We start from the raw sequence: 22116 nt of genomic DNA on the forward strand, positions 1-22116 counted from the left end.
GTCTCTGGGAGACGTGATTCTATAGAGCGGCAGCCTGAGAGCCCAAAGTTGCCAACCAGAGCCCCCAGAACCACAGGAGGACCTCCTCAGCCTCCGTCCCTGACCTTTTTTTCTGGCTCAGGTGGCTGCTCCCCACTCTTACATTCTACCAGGTCTGGCAGATCACCTCTTCCCATGGAGAACTAAACGACCTTCAGGCAACAAGTTTGCCACACTAATTTTCAGATGGGGAAACTGAGTAGGGGAAGAGATTTGACTAAAGCCTCACAGAGAGCTGGTAGTCGAGAAAGGGCTGGACTCTCTGTAAGATGTCTGATTAATAGCCAATGCTGCTTGACCAAAAAGCATATCCCCATTTGGTCTATCAAGCGGCACGTGAAATGTTACAATATGAACTGCAGAACTTGGAACTGGGGTATGAAAGGTCCCCTTACAAAGAAAACACTTGCGTCAATGGAGGACATCCTTGGGTGCTCTGGACCCTACCCCCCTGCAGCATGGATCCTTTCTGGACTCCCTTTCTGGGCTCGGATGTGGGATAGTCAACCCTGGGATCACTCCCACCTTCAGGAGTCTCCATTGATAAATGAGGGGGCTGGGGCTATGACCCTGACAATGACTTGGAGCTCTTTCTATCCTTCCCCCCACAACCTGGGCATGGCCTAGAGAATGGAGATTCTTTCCTTACCCCCCTCCCTCTACAGGTGTCTAGTTCTCCTGGAATCCCCTGGACCCAGGGGATGTGACTCTCCCCGCCCCCTCACATCAGTTTCAGATTCTATGACTCAGTTTGTTTTGAATTCTCCACTTTTCCCCACAATCTATCCCCAACAGTCTTGTTTACCTTCCTCCATCTCTGTCACGGGCTGTGATTATCCTGATCCTGGCCAGGCCTCTGCCTCTGGCCAGCATGGGGTTCTCCCTGCTGTCTGCATCCACTCCCAGCCCTGCTGTCCTGGGAGAGCCACCTCGGATCCCCGGAATGATACTGAGTGGAGGAAACTCTGGCTGCTGAGCTGCTGCCTCCAGTCCTGGCCCACCATATTCCACAACTCCAGGGGACACGATTCACAGAGCTGGGACTACAACGTGAATAGTGCCCTGGAGTCCTTAGTCACTGCCCTGCTGGGCATAGCCTGTGGTAGGGAAGGGAGGGCAGTGTGTCACCTGCTGGGAGGAAGGACTCATTATCCTCAGAGAGAGGGGTGAGGTGGAGAGTGGAGACAGGAAAGGCCTCATGGAGGAAGGAGATTTGGGCTGGGCCCTGAGGAATGTGTAGGAGCCCACGAGCTAGGCTTCTGTTACAGATATCCTTTCACCAGGCCTTTTCTCACTCACTAGGTGGGGGTTTCTGGGGTCAGGTCTGAACCTCATTGACAAGGTAAAGTGAGGTCGCTCTCCATAGCTGCCCGTTTCTAGGAGGAAAACAAGACCCCCGAAGGGGCAGTGGTTGTAGCCCTTGGCACTGACAATGGTGACCGGACCTGGTGTAGTATCCAAGTCTCTACCTTGCATCGTGCAACAACCTCTTCTCTTTCAGTTTGGAGCCCAGAGGGGGCTGATCCAAGAGGCCTTTCCCCGCGCAGCCCTCTGCAGTTCCCGGGTGACGCGAGAGATGGCGACACAGAGCCGCGCGGCCGCGCGGGAGACGTGGAGGCCCTCGCCGGCCCCACGGGTCAGGGGGCCGCGGGGGTGGGGGAGAGGGGGCCCGAGCCCCGGCTCTGACGTTGGGGGCGGGGCTGGCAGCCGTGACGCGCGGGGGCGGGGCTGTGCATCATCGCTCAGGCCCTGCCGGCGATTCATTCAAAAGGCGCGCAGCCTGCGCGGCCACCCGTGCGCTCGCGGAGCCGGGCCCGGGCGCCGCGAGGAGCCGGGAGCCGGGCTGCTGGATCTGCCGCGGGCGGCCAGGTAAGGAAGGCCCACGGAGCCCCAGCCTGGGGTCCGGTACCCGCGACCCGGCCAGAGATGCGGACCCGAGTGGTGCCCCCAGCCTCCCCGCGTCTCTGAGGAAGTTCGCTGGCGCGGCGGATGCCGCAGCCGGGGCCCCGCGCCCTCTCCCTCCCGCCTCCGCGTCCTGTCCCGGCGTCTTCCGCGCACCGACCCCCTTCCGTCTCTGGGTCCCCTGCCCCGGGAGCGGCGCGTCCTCCGCCGCGACCCCAGTCCCGGCCGTGCGCGGTTGGGCAGCAGCAGCGGGACTTGCTGTTGGAGGCGCCGGCGAACCTCCGAGACGCCCTCGGTCCGGGGAAACTTGGACCGAGACCAGGATTGGTGCGGGACGGGGCGGCAGCGCCTCGGTGCGGCTGCGGCGTGCGCCGGCCGGGGGGGGTTCTGCACGGTGTCAGCCCGTGACTGGGTGACACGGCGCAGGAGGCGACTCTGCCCGGGCGAACGTGTGGCCAGGGAACTGGGCGGGGACTCCGGGCCGAGCTGAAGACACAGAGGGGCTCTATGTGTCAGTGACAGGCGTGTGTGTGTGTGTGCGTGTGTGTGTGTGTGAGTGGGACCCAAGACCACTGTGAGTGGGTCCCCGGGTCACGGGGGGCACTGAGGGTGTGTGGGTGTGTGTGTGGCCTGGGGTGTGACTAGGGCAGGGCCAGGGCCGCTCATTAATGTGAGTATGAAATAGAGGGTAAGGAACCCCAAGGGACAGGCCCGGAATCACTGGCTCCACAGCGTGCTTGTGGGGTCCAATAGTGTCAGTGTGTGCGTGTCTGCGTGTCTGCGCCTCAGGGCAATGAGTAAGGGGAAGAAAGAGGAGGGGCCACAGAAAGCCTGTCAACAGATGGGGGGGCAGAGGGGAGGAGCAAGGGTCTCTTCAGGACTGTCCTCAGGAGGGTGCCCCCTCGCGATCTCAGATTGGTGAGCGGGTGGACCCTGAGTGATGTTCCCGGGCAGGGAGAGAGGGGCCCCGACTGGGCTGCATCTGGAGCAGCTGCGGCCCCCGAGGCGGCGTCAGGCTCCACCTCCCACACACACCGGCGCGAGCACGCGCGCCTCGGCGCCCAGGCCAAGCGCTGCTCCCCCGGTAACCTGTCTCCTCGCTGGGCCCAGGCACCGCTCTCAGACCGTGCCCCCCGCGCGCCTCTGTCCCCCAGTCTGCGCACTGAGGTGTTGGGCTGTGAAGCGACTGTGAATCATCACTTTGGGATCCTCCATTGTTTTTGGGTCAACTGCCTCTGTTCTCCCTTTCTTCCCTTCAGGCAGAAAGACTGCGGTGGGGGGTGGGAGCAGGTTATCTGCTTCGGACCCAGTGGCCTAGGGGCTGCCCTTAGGTACTGGTGACAGCTGAAAGCACAGCTCCTCGGGCCAAGCCCAAAATTCGAATCCATAGATTTCTGACTTGTCTGGCTCAGGTCTCCTTTCTTCATTCCCGTGTGTATGCGGAGAGGGGGCATGGCCTTTTTCCCCACGAGTAGTCTCTGATTTGGGGAACTGGAGCAGGGCCCCGTCACCATCCCGGCTGGACCCCTCTGAGGCCCCCACCCCCACAAGCAGGTCTGTCGGGTTCACATAGGGTGGAATAGAATTGGGCTGCCTAGCCCAGGAAGGGTGAGGGAGCACCTGTCCTCTGCTGATATCCTCTGAAAATGTTGACTGCATTCTGGTGGGGTGAGGGCAGTTCCAGGTGTTGTGCTCAATGCTTTATGGCTTGCTCTTGTTGAATCCCCACAGTGGTTCTGACATGTGGTGACTTTTTCAGAGAAGGAAACTGAGGCTCAGAGAAGCAAATGACTTGCCCAAGATCATGTAGTTATTTTTTGCCCCTGAAGCCCCATGAGATGCTTGGAGAGAGCCCCCCACCTGCCTAATACAAGCGTACCTCGGAGATATTGTGGGTTCCATGCCAGACCACCATAATAAAGCGAGCATGGCAATAAAGCGAGTCATAATATTTTTGCTGGTGGAGGGTCTTGCCTTTAACTTGTCAAGAAAAACGCAACACCTGTGAAGCACAATAAAACGAGGTCTGCCTGTCTCTGCTCATGGCTTATGTGGGCTTTTTTCTCTCAGACCTGGGCTGGCAAGCATGCTCTTGCCAGGGTGTGCCACTGCGAATTCTGAGTGTGGTGTGTGTTTGCACACATGTCGAAACTTTGGGGGGTGTTATATGATCTTCCTCCTCCTCCTCCTCTTCACTTCCGTTCCCCCAGTTCCCACCCCTAGCCGGAGTTAACCAGAAATGTCTGTCTCCTGCCTTGTAGAGCCTGCCATTGGCTTTGGGAGCGTCCACATACTGTGTTTCCCGAAAATAAGACCTCACCGGACAATCAGCTCTAATGCGTCTTTTGGAGCAAAAATTAATATAAGACCCGGTCTTATTTTACTATAATGTAAGACCGGGTATTATATAATATAATGTAATGTAATGTAATATAACATAATATATAATACCGGGTTTTATTTTACTGTAAGACTGGGTCTTAATATAATATAATGTAATGTAATATAATATAATATATAATATATTATATATATAACATAATATATAATATATAAAGGGTCTTATATTAATATTTGCTCCAAAAGATGCATTAGAGCTGATGTCCAGCTAGGTCTTATTTTGGGGGAAACACAGTAGCCCTGAAAAGTGTCAGGAGTCGGCAGCTCATCCCAGGCTCCAGGGGTGCAAGGATAACTGAGAGTCCCCGTTGACCTTCATTATCTAAAAGGCCCTATCCCCCTCTTTGGCGTTGCTGTACTTTCCCAAATCCACCCACAATGCAAAGCAGACTGAGAATGACCTTGAACTTGTGTTGCACCTTCTCAGGCCTCAGTCTCCCTGTTCTTCCCAGAGGCCCCAGGTAGCTCTGACCATTGCTGCTGCCGGAGTGAGCTGAAGTTGGGGATCAGGGTGTCACTCTGTCTTTGGAATCGCTAGAGCTGTGCTTCTTGGGGTTGATCAGAATAGCTGTCTTGGTCTCCTGGGGCTAAGCCTGAGCTATTTCCATCCTCAGCAAAGAGGTGGAAATAGCTCAGGGCCCAGGAACGGGGAGATGGGAAGGGTTAATTAAGGGTTAACCTCTTTTTCTGGTCTCAGCCCTTGTGGAGGTCCCCAGCCCCACCCTTTGCCCTGCCTAAGCCTAACCTTTCTGGGAACTTAGGCCTCCTGGGCTGATAGGGACGGTGGTGGGGCCAGGCTGGGTTTCCACATGTGACCCCAGTGGGACTAGTGATAGTTGCTAGAGGGAGGTATCTGTGTCTGGCCAATGAAGGAAAGGAGACTTTGAGGGGCAGTTAGCACCTCGCCCCTGCACATAGGCCCAGCCCCATTTTCCAGAGGGAGGGACTGAGGTTAAGAGAAGGGCAGGAACTTAACTAAGAGTGCCAGAGCCCTGGTATCTGGCTCCAGACAGGGCACCTACTTTCTATCTTGCCACGCGTTCCCAGGCCGACTGACGGTGGCCTGGGACTGGAAGCAAGCCTGAGACACACCTTCCTAAAATCAGACTCCCTCTTACGTTCCAGCTCTGGCCTTGCTGTCCTTGCCTATCCTCCTACACCAGCTTCTGCCTCTGTTTCCGGTTCTCGCACACAAACACAGAGTGACCTGAGCTCCCTAAAGTAACTCTTCGTGCCTATGTGGTCCGGACACCTCATCCTAGTGTCGAGGCTTTTCCTTCCAAGACCCTTTGGAACTTTCCATCTTCACCCTCATGGCTCCATACTGGATGCCTGGTTCCACTTGCCTTTGCTTGGGCTATCTCCTCTTTCTAGAACCCTTCTGGCCATTCTGAGTACAGCCCAGTCCCCCTCATCCAGGAAGCCCCTCCATCCAATGTGAGCCCCTCTTCATTGTTGTGGTCCACGTGCCAGGTGTCCCCCCTCACTTCTGGGAACAGGCACAGGTATGGGGCACTTATAGGAGCTGCCTGCCCAACTGGGTGGGGCCAGCCTGGCCAGCAGCTTACCCCCTCTTGCTGCCATATCTGTGTTGACCAGGCCTCTGAGGGCATTACAGTGTGCTCGGATACACGGGTGGGGGTGAAAGGGTTGCAGCCAGGGTCTCTGAGCCTCCCTACTGGGTGCTGGGGGTTGGGGTGAAGACTCAAGGCCACCGCTGTGTGTAGGGGTGAGTTAAGGGCTTGCCCTGGGCTCTCCTCAGCCATGGCCCTCATTCTGGGCCAGCAGAGGAAACTGCCTGCTGAGGCCCTGCTCTGTGCTAGGCCCTGGGTGCAGGTCTTGCAGCAGCACTGACGGGGACTCCCCTCCTTCCTAAGCTGCTTAATGGGGAGCAGAGACTCAAAGAGCACAGGGGACCAGCCCTAGTTTGAGTCCCAGCTACTGGTGCTGGAGTCTGACACTCAAGTTCTCTCCCAGCCCCAGCCCTGTCTCCAGCGGGGGTGAGGGTTATCCGACCATTCTGGCATCAGTTTCCAAGAAGGACCAGGCTGGCTACCTGCAGGTGGAGGAGGAAATGTTGGTGGGGCCGTTCAGCACCTGGCCTGGCTCCAGCCCTTCTCCCAGTTCTGTCTGAGATCAGCCAGCAGGACCGCTCCAGCCCCTCCCCCACTCGGAGTTGGGGGTGCCAGGATGTGGTCTGTGGCAGAGCTTAGCACCTACTCAGTGCTGAACCCTTGGGTACCCGGCCTAGGCTTAGTGCCACCGATTGGGGCTGGGGTGACAAGGAAGACAGGAGGGATGCTGCGTCCCTGCTGTGTGATGCCCTGGGATGAGGACCCCCAAAGCTCTCATATCCTCAGCCTCATGCCCAGAGGATCAGAAGTTCCCTCCGGGTACAGGCAGGGAAAAGAAGGCCTAGAGAGGGGAAGGGATTTGCAAGACCCTAGTGTCACTGGGATTGGACCCCGGTCTGTTTGCCTGGAAGGCCAGATCTCTTTCCTGGGCCACCCTGGGAAAGAGATAAGAGCTCTATAAATAAACTGCCCATGTGGCTGTGAGCCTGTGCCCTGGCTACTTGGCAAAGACGGAAAGGGATGGAGGGGCCTCCGCAGCCAATTAGAGGCAGGGTCTGAGTGTGGGTGGAGAGAGAAGGAAGGAGGGCATCCAGAGGCAGGGGCCTGACCTTGGACCTGCACCCTCATTGTGAGAAGCGAGCTCACAAGGGACCTGGGCCTGCTGTGTGCCCAGACTCCTGCACAGACTCGCCTGCCTCCCTCCCTCTGGGGAGACCACAAATGATGATGGCTGAAGGGGCCAGGAAAGGGGAGGGTCCCCCCCAACAGAGGCTAGAAAGGCTTCCCGCAGGAGGTGGCTCCTGGGCAGAGGCCTGATTGTAAGAAGAGCCACTGTTCCCCGTGAACTCTGGATCCTCCAGCCATACCAGGACGTCAGCTAAGCAGACACAATTGCCCAGAATCACAGAGGAGGAAACTGAGGCTCAGGGACTTGGGGTTGGGTCCTGACTGTGGCTCAGCTGGTGTGGGAGCAGGTGGACACAGGCCTGTAGAGGGGCTGGGAGTGGGCACCCAGGGGCCTCATGCCGCTGGGACCAAAGTTGGGTTCCCTAAAGCACCCTTGCCACTCGCAAGCCACTGGTGACCTTGGCTGGGCATTGGTCCGTTCTGGGCTGGGCTCTTCCTCAGGCCCACGTGGGCTGTGATGAGAACTGGCGCTCAGGGGAGGCCTGGTGAGGCCAGGCCCCGGCCAGCCCTACCTCAGGAGCTCCACTCAATCCGCTCAGCATCCCTGGAGGCAGGGACTAGCATCCTGTCTGCAGAGGGGACCCCGAAGCTCAGTGAGGGTGAGCAGGGTCACAGCTGCTACGTGATGAGCCAGAGCATGAACCACGTGTGAGCCCCAGAGCCCGACACCCTCCCCGCCTTCTGTCATGCTGTCCCCGGGCCTCAAGCTGCAGTCGGTTAGGGTCTGCCCTGGGGCTGCTCGAGCGTGGGAGGTGTCTATCCCCAGCACCCCAAGTCTGGAGGAGTCAGAGAAGGGGGCAGGCTGGGGCTGCGGTCCCCCAGTCTCACTAATCCTCAGCTGCTGTCCGGTCGGGGTGACGGGTTAAGGCTTATGCTGGGCAGACTGCGTCCTGGCACACAGGCGAGTCCGTACCAGATGCGTGACAAGGCGGAGGCAAAGGGGACCTTTCGGAGGAGGAGGTGGCAAGAGCACGAGTGGGCATGCAGTGAGGTATCCTCCAGCCGTCCTGTCGGGGCCCTGGGAGACAGCGCAGGGGGCCGTGCTCCCTGCCTGACCCGAGCAGGGAGCCCACGGTGCTGAGGGCTTGGGTGGTGGGCAAGCGCTGGGCACGGGGTGGTGCCTGCTGCCCACCCCACCCCTGGTGGTAAAACCTTATCTCCGTGGACAGCAAGTTGTTGTAGGGTACGATTCAGCCTCTGAGCCTCAGTTTCCTCATTTGGGAAGCCTGGAGCCCTGTCTTTGAGGAGTTCGGTGAAATCCTGCCTGGAAAGGGAACGCGGTATGCAGTAAGTGCTTAGTGAGGGTTGTTGGGAGCCCCGGCTCTGCCCCAGAGACCGCGGTCTGGTTGTAGACCATCTTCCCTGTCCCGACTCAGCCCGGGAAGGGGACGACGGGAAAGGGGAAAGGGTGGCGTCTTACTGCACCCAGACTGGCAGGAGGAGGGTGGGCCTGGTCTGGCCGGCTCAGCCCTTTCTGAGTCTCTAGGACCAATTAGCCCCTCAGCCGCACCTGCCACCTCAGCCTGCGGCGCCTCTGTGGCCCAGGCCTGGGGGCAGGTCTGAGGGGAGAACCACGTCCGGCCCCTGGGGGCGGGGCAGGGAGCGGGATGTGTCCTGGAGGAGGATTATGAGCCTGCACGTGGAGTGGAGTCCTCACCCCAGAGGTGGATCCTGGGACATCATGGTTACTCAAGGCTCAGGTGGAGGAGGGAATTGGGTGGCTTGTCACAGAGTGTCCCTGAAGCAACCTCTGCGTGTCTCTGGGCCCCAGCCGGTCAGCAGCCCTAGGGAGCTGTACCTCCTCCCCCTGGGAACTCCCAGCCTTCCCCGGGCTTCCTCCTTCTCATAGCACCTTTCGCCTGGAGCCGGCACCAACTAGGGCAGTATGCAAATGAGGACTGAAGCAGGGAAGCCTCAGAGGCCCAGAGACCCCTGGGGTGGGGCGGCACCTCCTTCCCTGGGGCCGCCAGGCTGCTTCGTAGTAAGAGTCCACTAGCTCTGCAGCCTCTGCCATCAGGTTGGCAGACGCCCTGAGGACATGTGCTGTGTGCCAGGCCCTGGGCTAGGCTCCAGGAAAGGGGCCAGCAGCGAGGTGGGAAGCAAAGTAGACAGACCTGGGCTCCACTCAGCTACACCGCTTGCTGCCTGTGTGACCCCTACAAGTGACCTCCCAGCGCCTCAGTTTACCCTCTTGTGAAACAGGGATGCTCACCTCTCCTGTGAGGAGGGGAGGCAACCCAGGATGAGCGCCTAGCCCGAGCGAATGAGGGTGGGGGATGGCAAGGAGGCGATGTCTCGCTGCCCTCACCACCGCCCACTGCTGGCACTGCCCTACTTCAGCCCCAGTTGCCAGGGAACCACTGGGCTCCTTGCTAACCTGGATTTCTCTATTGAGCGGCCTTTGTCTTCTTGCCTGGGTGCAGCCACCGCCTGCGGAGCCCGTGTCCAGCTGTGTTTCTAGGCAACCTCGCCTCTGGAGGCTGCAAGGTGGTCCTGAGGCCCTAGAGGTGATGGCTGGGAAACAGAAGTACCTGCCTCCCACCTCCAGCCCCCCAGCCTCACTTGGCAGGCAGCCCAGCCAGCCCTCTGAGATGCCAGTTTTCCATGCCTGTCTCTCCCCTGCTAACCCTTCAGGGCTCCGCCAGCCCCTGAGAGAAGGGCATGCGTCTTAGCTGGCAGCCGGGCTTGGTGTTACCTGGGCTCTGGCTCTGCCAGAATAAACCTTTCCAGACCCCTCTCTCTTCCTACACCCTGGCTAATCAGGCACCTCGTGCACACCAGGCTCTGTGCCAAGCATGACACATAAATATAAGGAAATGTCTGTACCTCGCGCCTGCCTATCAGTGGGTGCCAGTCTCCCCTCCACAATTTATACTTGGGGCAACTCAGGCACCGCGAGTGCTTATTGAAGGCTTACTCTGTGCCGTATCCTATGCTGAGTATTTCATGTGAATTCTTCCATCAGCCCTCTGTGGGATTGGGGGGTGGGTGGGGGTGGCCCACAGCCTTAGAGCCAGTGGAAAGCAGAGCAAGGCAGGTTGGTTGTCCCAGCTGTGAGCCCAGAGGTTTGGTTCCAGGTTCCAACACCTCGTCTCATCCCAACCTCTAGGGTCCTTAACCATCAGCCTGCTCTCTGGCCCTCCTGACCTTGCAGAAGCTGGACCGTCTCCTGAGAGTGCCTTTTCTGATCCCTGCCCCCGCCCCCCAAGTTTAGCACATACCTCCCCACATACCAGGTCCAGGCCCTGTGCTGGGCACTGGGCACTGTGGGCAGCAGCCAGTGGGGAAGGGGCTGGGTAAACAGGATGGTCACACACAGGGTGATTAATGAAGAAGAGGAGGTAGTCGTTGGGGGGGCTTCCAGGAGGAAGTGACTTTGAGCTGAGTTCTGAAGGAAGAGTGGGTGTTGGCTGGGTGATGGGAGGGGTGTCTGGGCAGGATAAACAGCAGATACCAGTAGTGCTGGGGTGAGAGGCAAGTGTGGGGGCTGAAAGGAGCTCAGAGTGGCTGCAGTGGAGGCGGGGGGTGAGGGCCACATCTGAATTGGCAGCCGAGGAGGAGGTCGTGGGGGTGGGCGTGGGGCCCGGAGACCTTCAGCATCTGGTGGCACTGAGGAGCTAGGGTGCCCCATGGCTTCGGTTCTGGGAAAGGGGAAGCTGCCGAGGTCGCGGGTGGCACGGCTTCCTCTTTCTCTGGCCTCCAGGGCTGCGCCTCCCTGGGGCAGGGCTGCCTCCGGCGTGGGGCCCTTGGGGTGGCTTTGTTAGCTGGCTTTCTTCCAGGGAATTTCTGGTTTTAATTGTTTGGGTGGTTTTTGGAGGGTAGGGATGAGCTAAGTGTGAGGAAGCCCCTGCTACCGTGAGCCTGTCTGTTGCAGGCCTCGGGCCCCAGACACTGGCTTTTGTGGTGCATGAGACAGCGTCCCTGCCCCTGCTGCCGTCTGGGGGTGGGGGGGCAGGAGGGGCAAACAGTAAACAAGCAAGCCAGCACTTAATTACCTGCCTGGGCAGGAGGTGCCTCTGGAAAGAAGGGGCAACGGGGAACTCCCCGCGACCTACTTTAGGCTCATTAACTCATTTAAACCTCCCAGCAGCCTTGCCTTGGGAGATAAATAGCCACATCAACAGATGAGGAAACTGAGACCCAATGAGGTGAAGCAGGGGCTTGGTCTGGAGTCCCGCAGGGCAGGAGGCCGTATCAGGGGGGAGTGGCTTCTAAGCTGACTTCCTTCCGGGCCCCATGGGGTTCTACTCAGCCAGAAGCACAGGGACGGAGGAGAAGGCTTCGGGCTGAGGACACTGGCCTCCAGGCCTCGGCCTGCCCCCCCCCCCCACCGCTGGCCCCTGTCTAGGAAGCCTCAGGAGGCGCCTGCTTTGGGAGGTCACTGCCCAGCCTTCAGGGCAAGGCGAGGTGGGGGTGGGGGGATGGAGACTTCCCAGGCCCCCCCTCCAGACAAGGGGCTTTGGTCTGAACTTGCTTTTTGGTGGGGGTACCCAGGCTCAAGGCTTAGATGCTAGAGGCCTAGTGGGGAACGGGTGCAGAGGGGTGGCCAGAGCAGCAGGTGTGTGTCTCTGTGTGCGCACAGGCTTCTGGGCGGCTGCCCAGTGCTGCTGACTGAGCAGGCCCAGTCAGGGGGGCCTGAGGGGGGCTCAGTCTGGGCTGAGTGTGGGGGCCAGAGGAGCGGCTGTAAGCAGAGACGTGGGGGCCAGACTGGAGTAAATGCTGGTTTGGGGTAATTAGAAAGCACATAATTAGAAGGCGGCAGGGGCTAGGCCGTGAGTGTCTGTGAACGCACCGGGCGGGTGGGTCCTCCCTGGCTTTGAGTCTGGGCCTTTGGACCCCCGTTGTGCTCCTGGAAGCCTCAAGATCACGGCTCCCTGCCCGTCTGGAGGTGAGCAGCTGCACAGCCCTCCCTACGGGCTGGGGTCACCCAGCAGGTGCCCGTCAGGGCCGGCGGTGGGACAGGGTTGTCTCTTCTGTGGCCCTTGTGCACCTTACATTCCATGCCTGCCCCGGGCCTCTGGGCCCACCCCAGGGACATGGAAGGGCGCTGGGTCTAGGGACTGGGCAGGGCTCTGGGGGACCAGCCTGAGGATGTGGGGCTCGTGGGCAGGTCTGTGGGTTAGATGCTGTGAAGAACGGCTTGAATGGGAGCTGGGCCCGGGCAGGGGGAAGGTTCACTTTGGGACAGAAACTGAAAAGGAAGACTTGTGACCAAGTTAGAGGAGGGGACGGTGGGGGATGGGTCCAGGGACGCCACCTGTTGGGTGCTGACTGCCAGGGTGCAGCCTTCACTCTGTGGCCTGACATTCTGTTCCAGGTTTCCCCCTTAGCTGGCCTCAGGCCCAGAGCCACTGCCAGTGACCTGGAGAGTCCCGTGGTGTGACCACTGCCCCTCCTCCCCTGTGTTGTAACTCAAGCTCGGGCCAGGCGGAGCAGGCCGTCCAGCGAGGGTGGATCGGTTTCCTCTGGCTCCTTTTCCAGGTGGGAAGCCTGGGCCACCTACAAGGGCTCTCATGTAACCAGGGGCTTACTGCAGGCAGCATTTCTTCTGAGGAGCTTAGCATCAGGGGGCTCCAGGAAGGGTCCCCTCAATCTACTGGGGGCCCTAGGCTCTCCGTGACCACCCCTCTGGGTTCAGAGGCCGTGCGTAACCTATGGCTGAGGCTGAATATGTATCACTTTTCTCGCCCTCCTGAGCCTGAAGCCAGCCCTCCTGGAAATACGTCACTGTGGGGCTCCCTTGTTTTACTACAATCCCTTTTGTGGTCTGATCCGAGGCCTCCTTTCTGCTGTTTCAGCCTTGCCCCCTGGCAGGAGGCTTTTCTCCAGAGGAGGCCACGTTCTGAGCCTGAGGGCAAATGCAGCCTCAGGCTGTGCCCACCATGGGGGACGCGGTGCCATCCTCCCTGGGGCGTGAGCTCCCAAGGACAGGGACAGGACTGTCTTGTTCATGTTATTTCCTGTGCCTGGCACACAGTAGGTACCCAAGAGAGGATGGGAGGCTGGCCACCATAACCACTCCTCAGGAGTCCCAGGTCTGACCCTGGCCCAGAAGATGCAGTGACACATCCCACCCTCCACGGAGAAGTCGGCGGGTGTGTGTGGACAGTGGGACACAGGGCAGGACTAGGATTGTGATGAGGTTGAGGGGGACACACAGAGCTTTGGGGGCCAGACCCAGCTTTGGGGAAAGGGAGGTCTTTGTGTTGGGCTTTGAAAGGTGAGGGCCGGACCTTTGGAGCAGGAACAGCACGAGTGAAGGCAGAGAAGCAGGAGAGGGGGCATGCTCCGGCCTGCAGGGAATTCTGAGGGGCAGGCGCCCGAGAGATTGGGGGTGGGGGTGGCCAGCTGTCTCATCCCCCATCCCCAGGGATACAGTCGTAAGTTTCCTTCCTCCCAGGCGCTCCTGCTCCTGCTCCAGGGCACCTGGCTGTTTGTGGAAGGGGAAGGAAGCCCTTCCTCCTACAGGAAGCCTCCCAAGACTGGCAGATCCCTCTACCCCATCCAGTCTGTGTTGCCCTGGGAGACTGGCCCCAGTTAGGGCACCCCCACCTCTACTCGGGCTTGGGGGGTGGTGGTGGTGGCGGTGAGTACACACCAGGCCTCCCGGGTGCTCTGCCTGCCTGACAGCACCTTGCGGATTCCCCATCCGGTGCTGCTCTAGAAGCCGTGCCGGGAGGACAGCAGCTGCCCGCCTGCACACACTGGCTGAGTCTCCCTCCGTCTGTCCTAGGCTGGGGGCTGTGGGGCCGGAGGATGAAGCTGAGGATGAAGATGTGCCCTCCTCCACACTGGGCCCTGTCCTGCCTCCTTGTGGTGAGTTGGGGTTGGCCTGTGTGGGGAGGAGCCAGAAGAGCCAAATCCTGAACCTTGCAGCCAGGCCCTCGGAGGAGGGGGAGAATCAGTGGAGCCCCCGTGCCGGCTGGGGTGCTGGGGTTGGTTACTCAGCTCTTCCTGGGAGGCAGTTTGACCCTGGCCCACACCGCTCCTGGTTTGGGGCGCCTCCTGGTGCTGGGCAGGTGCTGGAAGCTAGGTCTGGGGATCTCGAGCCTGAGGAGGTCCCCGAGGCCGTCTGCTCTCAGGGCAGCTGTCTGTACTCTGTGCTCACTACCCCCAAGCTGGAGTGTCTCCCCACAGCAGGAGGGAATCAGGGCAGACAATTCATACCTGGAATGGGAAGCAGAGGGAGCTCCCAGGGGGATGGGCTGGGGACACAAATTGGGAAGACCTCCCTGTGGGACGTTTTATGCCCTGTGTGGGGGCAGGGGTACAAACAGGCTGGCCTTGCGTCCTGGGGGGGTCACCGAGGAGCATACGGCCCTGGAGACTCAGCGTTGGAAGCACCAGCTGTAGACTTGGCTCCAGGGATACTGATGACCTACCCAGCTGTGGGGGGTGGGAATTCGGAAGCATGTCTTCCTCCTGGAGGGGAAGGGGTGTGACTCAGAACCCCAAGGGGCTGAGATCGGGCCGTCTGGAGCTTCCCAGCACTTTCCAGAACAGATGTGGTTCTCACCCTTGTAACTCGGCAGTGGCCAGGCAACAGGTGTAGGACAAGCAGGTCTTACTTGCAGCATGAGGGATTGAGGTTAGATTAGAGGGTGTCCCTGAAGCCGGGGGGAGTGGCCCCGGGTGGTGTGTAGTGCCCACTCCTGGGGCCTCAGGAAGCGGGTGGCAGAGAGACAGCCCCAGAGACGCCAGGCTTTCTGCCCTCTCAAGTGTGTCCTGCCTGCCGTTCTTCCAGGTGCTGCCCTGGCCTCTGGCCGCACCAACGTCAACGACCCCTTGGCAGTGCCCGCCCGGGGAGGAGCCCAACTTGGTGAGCTCAGCCTGCCCGTCCGCCGTGTCCTGGGCAGACTTTTGAGGGCCGGGGCGTTTCCCAGGGACCTCAGGCCTGGCGCCTGGCTGCGTTCTCACCCTTTCCCTCCCACAGGACCCAGGGCAGGGCACACTGTGCAGGTCCTGCCCCCCGGGCACCTTCTCAACCTCCTGGGGCTCTAGCCCATGCCAGCCCCACTCCCGCTGCAGCTCTCGAGGGAGGCTGGAGGCCCAGGCGGGCACAGTGACACAAGACACACTATGTGGAGACTGCCAGCCTGGGTGAGCCTCACGGTGGGGCGTGGGGGCTCATGCCAGCTGACCAGGACTCTGGGCCCTGGGTCCCAGCCTCACCCAGCCCCTGCGCAGGCCTCAGTCCTCCCGTCTTTAGAATGGGATGGACCAGTGTGGGTGCCCAGTGGAAGGAGTCCAGCCTCTCTTGAGGAAGGTTCTGGGCCTCAGTGACGCCTTCTCCCCACGCCCGCAGGTGGTTTGCCCATTCAGAGGTCACCCACGTTCCCTGTCAGCCATGCCCCTGGACGCCTCTGGGTACTCGTGGTTGTCATGGTAAGTGTCAGATGGGACCCAGGACTGGTGGGGGTGGGAGGGAGTCTGGTGAGCTTGAGCCCGGGGCCCCCACAGTGTCCATCCGGGGCAGTTGGGGTCCTCATTCCCTCAGCCCACGGGAGGGCAAGCAGCCGGAGTGTGTCCAGCATGATGTGGTCAGTTGTCCCCCTGGCTATGTGTCTTCCCACCTCATTTCTGGGTGGCAGAGACCATCCAGCAGGTGACAGCCACACCTGGAGGACTCACATCTTGACCGGTCCCCTGTCCTTGTCCCCTCAAAGGCACCCACGCACGAGTGTGAGCACACACTCATACATACAGACACACTCACCTCCTCTCACCTGTTGAGTCAGTTACCTGAGGCAATTGGCTCATGGAGCAGGTCAGGGGGTGGCAGGACCCTGTGTCCCTGTGCCCACGCCTGTGCCCAGGTACCATCTGTAAACCCCTCTAACCCGGCATAAGGGGCAGACCAGGGGCTGAGGGTTTGGCCATCCTGAGGCCTAAGCAGGCCCTGCTCAGGCTGATTGACCGGGTGGCCAGAAAGGAGAGCGAGAGGGTGAGTGGGCCTTTGCTTCCCCGACATGGTGGAATCGGTGGCTCTGGACACGCTACCATCCCAACTCTCTCTCTCTCTCTCTCTCTCTCTCTCTCTCTCTCTCTCTCTCTCTCTCCCTCTCTCTCTCCCCCCGCCTCCTTCTCTCCCTCTCCCTCCCTCTGGCCCTGGGCCTCTCTGCTCGTGTGTTTCTGCCTCCGTCTGGCCTCCATGCCTCTGTCCTCTGCGGTGCTCAGAGCGGGGGCAGCGGGCCCGACGCGGTGTGGCGGTGGCAGCAGGGGCCGGCAGCTCCGAGGAGACCCGGCAGCCCGGGAACGGCACACGGGCGGGTGGCCCTGAGGAGACGGCTGCCCAGTACGCGGTTATTGCCATCGTGCCTGTCTTCTGCCTCATGGGGCTGCTGGGCATCCTGGTCTGTAACCTGCTCAAGCGGAAGGGCTACCACTGCACAGCCCACAAGGACGTCGGGCCTGGCCCTGGAGGTGGAGGCAATGGTGAGGCCCGGCCTGGGGTCCTGGTGGGGCGGCCAGAGGGCCCAGCCCAGCCCAGCCCAGGGTCTGACAGGGAGAGGCTTGCAGAGGCCAAACTGGAGGGTTCCTGGAAGTGCTGCACGCGGGCCACAGAGGAGATGCTGCAAATTGACAAAGTGGAAGAAAGGATGAGGTGGCCCACGGTGGCAATGGGGCAGAGCAAAGGCAGAGCAGGTTGTGGCTTTAGCAGGATTCCTACCCTGGGTGAGGCCCTGCCTGGCCATGGGGGTCTGGACTCCTCGGGCTCCACGTGTGTGTGTGTGTGTGGTTCAATGGTCGGACTGCCTTCTTCCTGCTCGAGGTGACCTCTGACCTCTGACCTGAAGGGCTGGCGGGACAGCTGTCCCAGGCAGGCAACACGAGAGGCTTGGGTTTCCGGGCTGTGTTTTGAGTTACGAGTCCTGGAACCAGGGGGGAGCCGTGCTCCTCCTGCCCCCACCCCAACTCTTTTCTCCTCCCCACCCCTACTAGCCCCTGAAAGCCAGTAGGGCAGGGGCCCTCCATGCACATACACTGCCCACAGGAGAGAGCTTTGTGGTCCGGAAGAAATGGCACCTTGAAATGGCACCTCCCGTGCCAGTGCCCAGGCTGCCAACCCTTCCAAACTCCTGACACTGGAGGGGAGAGGAGCTTGAGACAGCAGGAAGGTGGGCACTCAAGCCATCTGGGACTGCGCTTGTTCTCCTAGCTTAGGACTGACTTTCCCTGCTGGCTACTGCCTGGGCACAGGTCCTCGGAGCTCTGTTTGCTGCTGGTCCAGGAATGACCACGTGGCCCATTTGTCACATGTTGAAGTTTGGGCGCTTACCTGCCCAAGGGCCCTCGGTTATATGAGGTCAGACAATTACGTTCTCTAACTCATCCTAGAAAAAAGTGCTACCTACCTCATTGCTGAATATCACTACAGTCACCTTTGAAGTACTCCCCTTGGGAAGCTATGCACCGACGCCAGCGCCTAGTCCACCCTTCAAAGTAATTTTGGAACTCTTTCTGGAATGGCCATCAGAGCTGTCATCATATTACTCTTGATGTCCTGAATATCATCAAAATGTCTTCCTTTCAATATTTCCTATATCTTCGGGTAAAGAAAGACGTCACTGGGGGCCAGATCAGGTGAGTAGGGAGGGTGTTCCAATACAGTTACGAGTTTACTGGCTAAAAACTCCCTCACAGGCAGTGCCGTGGGAGCTGGTGCATTGTCGTGATGCAAGAGCCAGGAATTGTTGGCGAAAAGTTCAGATAGTTTTTGTCTTTTTCATGCAGCCTTTTCAGCACTTCCAAACAGTCAGCTTGGTTAACTGCCCAGTTGGGACAAATTCATAATGAATAATCCCTCTGATATCAAAAAAGATTAGCAACAGTGTTGCAACCAGTTTGTGAACTTAATTGTCAGACCTCGTACAGACAGAGGCCGCAGCGGGGTAATAGGCCTGTAATTGGCAGTTTGCCGGAGTTGCTGGGGGTTCCGGGCGGAGAGGCAGCCCACAGCTCCCTGAGGCCGAGAAGGGGAGACCGCTCCAGAAGAGGCTGCTCCCCCGCCCCCCACACTCTGTAGGGACTGTGGCGTTCAGATGCTGAAACCACTAAGTACCTGGGGCTTCTGGGTGCAGGGAGCAAGGATGCTGAGCAGGGAGGGTTATAATGGGGCTTCTCAGAGCGGCGGCCTGGAGCTTGTACACGCACGTCCAGGCTCGCAGCCCAATTCTTGGGAAGGCTTGGTGCGCCCTCTGCTGCCACATCCCGGTGTAGCTCAGGAGTCTGGAGTTCCCCACGCCGGTTGCCCCAGGATCATGGTCCTGCCTTTCTTTTCCCCAGGGAGCAACCCTGCCTATAGGCTTGAGGATGTCAACGAGGACACCATAGGGGTCCTGGTGCGTCTGATCACTGAGAAGAAAGGTGAGGGGAAGTGCTGACCCATCCTGACCCAGCTGGCTGAGAGGCAGCCTCAGGGGTCACATCCTGCCCTGCTCTGCTCCTCCTGCGAGGTCAGCTTGGCCAGCCTGTGTGGCTGCCCCTTTTCCTCCTGTTCTTGCCTGATGAGGAAGTGAGGGAGAGGAGGAAAAGGCGTGTGGCCCAGGCCGGGGTGGTGGTGGCGGGTAGGTAGGGGGATTTGTGCTGGGGCCTGGGGCCTGGGGGGGTGTCCCTCATGGCCCAGAGCGGGTTCTGACTGCAGTTTCCCACAGAGAATGCAGCAGCCCTGGAGGAGCTGTTGAGGGAGTATCACAGCACACAGCTGGTGCAGACCAGCCACGGGCCTGTGCCCAGGTGAGTGGGCAGGTGGGTGAGGAGGGCCACACCCAGAGAATCAGCCCGCCTCCTGGGGACTCTCCACTTGGGTATGTTCCCTCTCCTGTCTCCCCAATTCCCCTTCACTGCTACCTTTGGCCTGGGCCTGGCCTGCCCGACTCACCACTGCCCCCTGTGCCCTCTGCAGGCTGCCGCCCGGACGCCCCAGCATGCCACACATCTGTCCGCATGGCCACCACCTCCACACTGTGCAGGGCCTGGCCTCACTCTCTGGCCCCTGCTGCTCCCGTTGCAGCCAGAAAAAGTGGCCCGAGGTGCTGCTGTCCCCTGAAGCCGCAGCTGCCACCACTCCCACTCCCAGACTCCTGCCCAACGCGGCCAAGGCTCCAAAGGCCGGCGCCAAGGCAGGACGCCAGGGCGAGATCACCATCTTGTCTGTGGGCAGGTGAAGTGGGCACAGACGTGGGAGGGTCAGGGAGAGATGTGACGGCTGGGGGCGGGGGGTGTACGCAGGGCTCTGAACACCGTGTTCGGTGATGGCCTCAGTGTGTCTCTGGGCAGCAGGGGTAACAGGGACAAGTCCGTTCTGCCCGACTGAGCCGTCTCACCCAGAGCCCTTGGGCCCCCAGGCAGGGTCCCAGCCCCTATGACACTTGGGGCCCCTCAGACCAAGGGCCTGTCCATCTGCCACCTACAGCTGGGGGTGTTCGGGGCTCATCTGTGGGTGCGAGGCCATGGCCAGGGCTCAGGCTCTGGTCCATGAACTTGCTGGGTGATCCTGGGGGTGATGCCTTCTCTACACCTGGGGCTCGACCTCAAATGTGTGGGTGCTTGTACCACTTCTGCTCACAGGTTCCGCGTGGCCCGAATTCCTGAACAGCGGATAAGTTCTGCGGCGTCTGAGTTGAAGACCATCACGGAGGCCGGGCCCTCAGGGGGTGATCTCCCTGACTTCCCACCGCCTGACCTCCCTCCGGAGCAGCGGACACTGCTGGGCAATGCTGGAAGTCACACGAAGTGGCCGAAGCACCCGTTAGAGAAGAAGGCTGAGGTGAGGGCCAGAGACGGGAGGTGTCTGCGGGCGCCGGGCTCATCCCTGACTGCAGATGGGGTGGGGGTGGAGGTGCAGGGGGCCCTGGAGCCCGGAAGCCCCCCGACTTAGCTCGGACCCCTCCTTCCTGTCCCCCAGGAGAACCGCTATGTGGTCCGGCTAAGTGAGAGCAACCTGGTCATCTGAGGGGCTGAGGGGCTGTGTGGTCTGAGGACACTGCCGCCGGCCTGGGAGGGGCCGCAGGCTTCCTGCAGGAGGTGCAGCTGCGGCTGTGCTGCGACAGTGGAGAAGCAATGTCCCAGCGGACAAAACAGCCAAGGCCAGGCCTGGAGGTGGGACGTCCACCGCAGTGAGGACGCAGGCCCGCTGGGGGGGCGCCATGTACAGGAGCAGGGCGCAAGCCCCTCCCCTGTCCCTGCCACCGTCCCTCCCCTGCAGGATATCCCTGCCCCCGTGCCCTGGCCAGATCCTCGGAGCCCACAGACAGGAACACCTGTACACAGGAGGCCAGGCCTGACGGTGCGGGGGCCTCTGCGTGGCGCGCCTGGCCCCACAGCTTGGTCATTAGCCACCGCCGGCCTCTGTACAGGGCCCTGGAGCAGATGTGCCTCCGCACCCTCTTCCAGCAGGACCTGTAAAGGGAAGGGGCGAGAAACACCGCGGGCTGGGGGGCTGAGTTCCCGGGTTCTAATCCCGGGCGAGTCCCCAGCCATCACTGGGTCCCAGTTCTGACTGTGAAGCCTCCATGCCCAGGGCCTCCCCAGCTCTCCGCAGGCTCTGGGCTGGGTCGTGTTCGGGGGGAGCTTGGCTCCTTGCCACCACCCCCCCCCAGTAGTTTTATCTGGCCCCATCATTTGCTGCTTTCAGGGCTTCCACCGCCGAGGCCCCCATGGGGCTGCCCAGCCATGGCTCTGCCTGCAGAAGGGGCTTAATGCATGTGCCTGCCCCCGCATCCTGCTGTTTTTATTACAATTTTATTCAAAAACAGAATTGACCTGGGCAGGGCTGGGGTACAAAGCCCCAGCCTGCCCAGCCACCCCAAGATCTCAGGAACTTCGGGGTAGGGGTGTGACTGGCTGGGGAGGCTCCTCTGGCAGGTGGTTTGTGTCCCTGTGGTGTCGGTGTCTGTCCCCCAGCCTGGGCAGTGCGGGCGACTGCCCGGCCATCTCCATCCTGGCTCAGTAACCTGGTTATTTATGTGGAGCTGTGCAGGCAACACGCCCCACTGCCATCCCCATTTCTCTTATTTATTTACACTTTGCTGTTGTCCTGTTCTTGCATATCCATCCCCATCCATTTGTTGAATAAAAGGTGGGAAAGTGGTGTCACGAGAAGCTTCTTTTTCCTGGGCCTCTTCCCAGGTCTCGTCTATTCACACAACAGCCGTGTTAGGTACCGAGTGTGGGACGGGCCATCGCTCCCCTCGGTGCCTCTCTGTGGCAGCAGGTGAAGTGGGGCCCGGGAGGCCCCTCACCCCATCTGGTTCTCACTGAAGCCACTAGAGGCAGTGCGAGCCAACAGAAATGTAGTGTGTGCCATGTATGTCATTTACAATTTTCTAATAGCCACATTTGAAAAAGTAAAAAGAAACAGGTGAACTTAATTTTAACTATATCAATAATGTATTTATGCCATTTAACCCAGTCTATATCTAAAATGTTTTTATTTCAATATTCAGTTTAAAGTTATGAATGAGCCATTCTTTGCTTTGAAATCTGGTGTGTATTTTACACGGCAACCCCATCTTACTGTGAACTAGCACATTTCAAGGGCTCAGTAGCCACATGTGGCTTCTGTACTGCACAGCACAGCGTGAGACACAGTGGAGCCTGGAAGATGGATGGTAAGTAAGACACTGGGAGCTGGAGAATGGGGGAGGAGAAACATGCTCTCCAGGAAGGGAACAGCACGTGCAAAGGCCACACGGCAACAGAAATAGGAGTCGTAGAGGCTAGAAGGAGACCCTCTTGACTTCGGTGTGGAGATGGGTGGGGGTGGACAGTGGAAAGCAGTCACCTGGGCTCTCAGAAGCCACTGGCCTTATGCCAGGGACGCCACGGAGCCTCTAAAGCATGTAGGAAGGGAAAAGCATGATTGGTCAGCTTGCTCTCGCCGTGTGAAGCTGCAGGCGCAGGGGTTCATAAGGAAGCTGCTGCAGACATCCCGGCAAGAGACGGCGGGGGCCCGGCTGCGTGGGTGGGAGGTGGATCCAAGGATTCTTAGGACAGACCTCCAGGGCTTGGT

General features: G+C 59.9%; 1 protein-coding gene across 4 annotated transcripts; it reads left to right on the top strand.

Annotated features, from left to right (window-relative positions):
• Positions 1–1781: 1781 nt before the first annotated feature.
• RELT (RELT TNF receptor) lies at positions 1782–21195 on the top strand. Of its 4 annotated transcripts, none has more exons than XM_081061678.1 (12): positions 1802–1908; positions 12421–12584; positions 13837–13919; positions 14848–14922; positions 15037–15203; positions 15409–15488; positions 16281–16538; positions 18390–18470; positions 18758–18839; positions 19009–19266; positions 19674–19872; positions 20011–21195. In XM_081061678.1, exons 3-12 carry the CDS (start codon positions 13860–13862, stop codon positions 20056–20058), a joined length of 1308 nt encoding a protein of 435 aa, XP_080917804.1. In that variant the 5' UTR covers positions 1802–1908; positions 12421–12584; positions 13837–13859; the 3' UTR covers positions 20059–21195. The 4 variants fall into 4 exon arrangements, with proteins under 4 accessions (XP_080917806.1, XP_080917804.1, XP_080917805.1 ...); XM_081061679.1 differs by lacking the exon at positions 1802–1908 and adding an exon at positions 11333–11991; XM_081061680.1 differs by lacking the exon at positions 12421–12584 and having other exon boundaries at positions 1782–1908.
• The last annotated feature ends 921 nt before the right edge of the window (positions 21196–22116 follow it).

Source organism: Rhinolophus hipposideros (genome assembly GCF_964194185.1).
Source record: "Rhinolophus hipposideros genome assembly, chromosome: 10".
NCBI lineage: Eukaryota > Metazoa > Chordata > Mammalia > Chiroptera > Rhinolophidae > Rhinolophus > Rhinolophus hipposideros.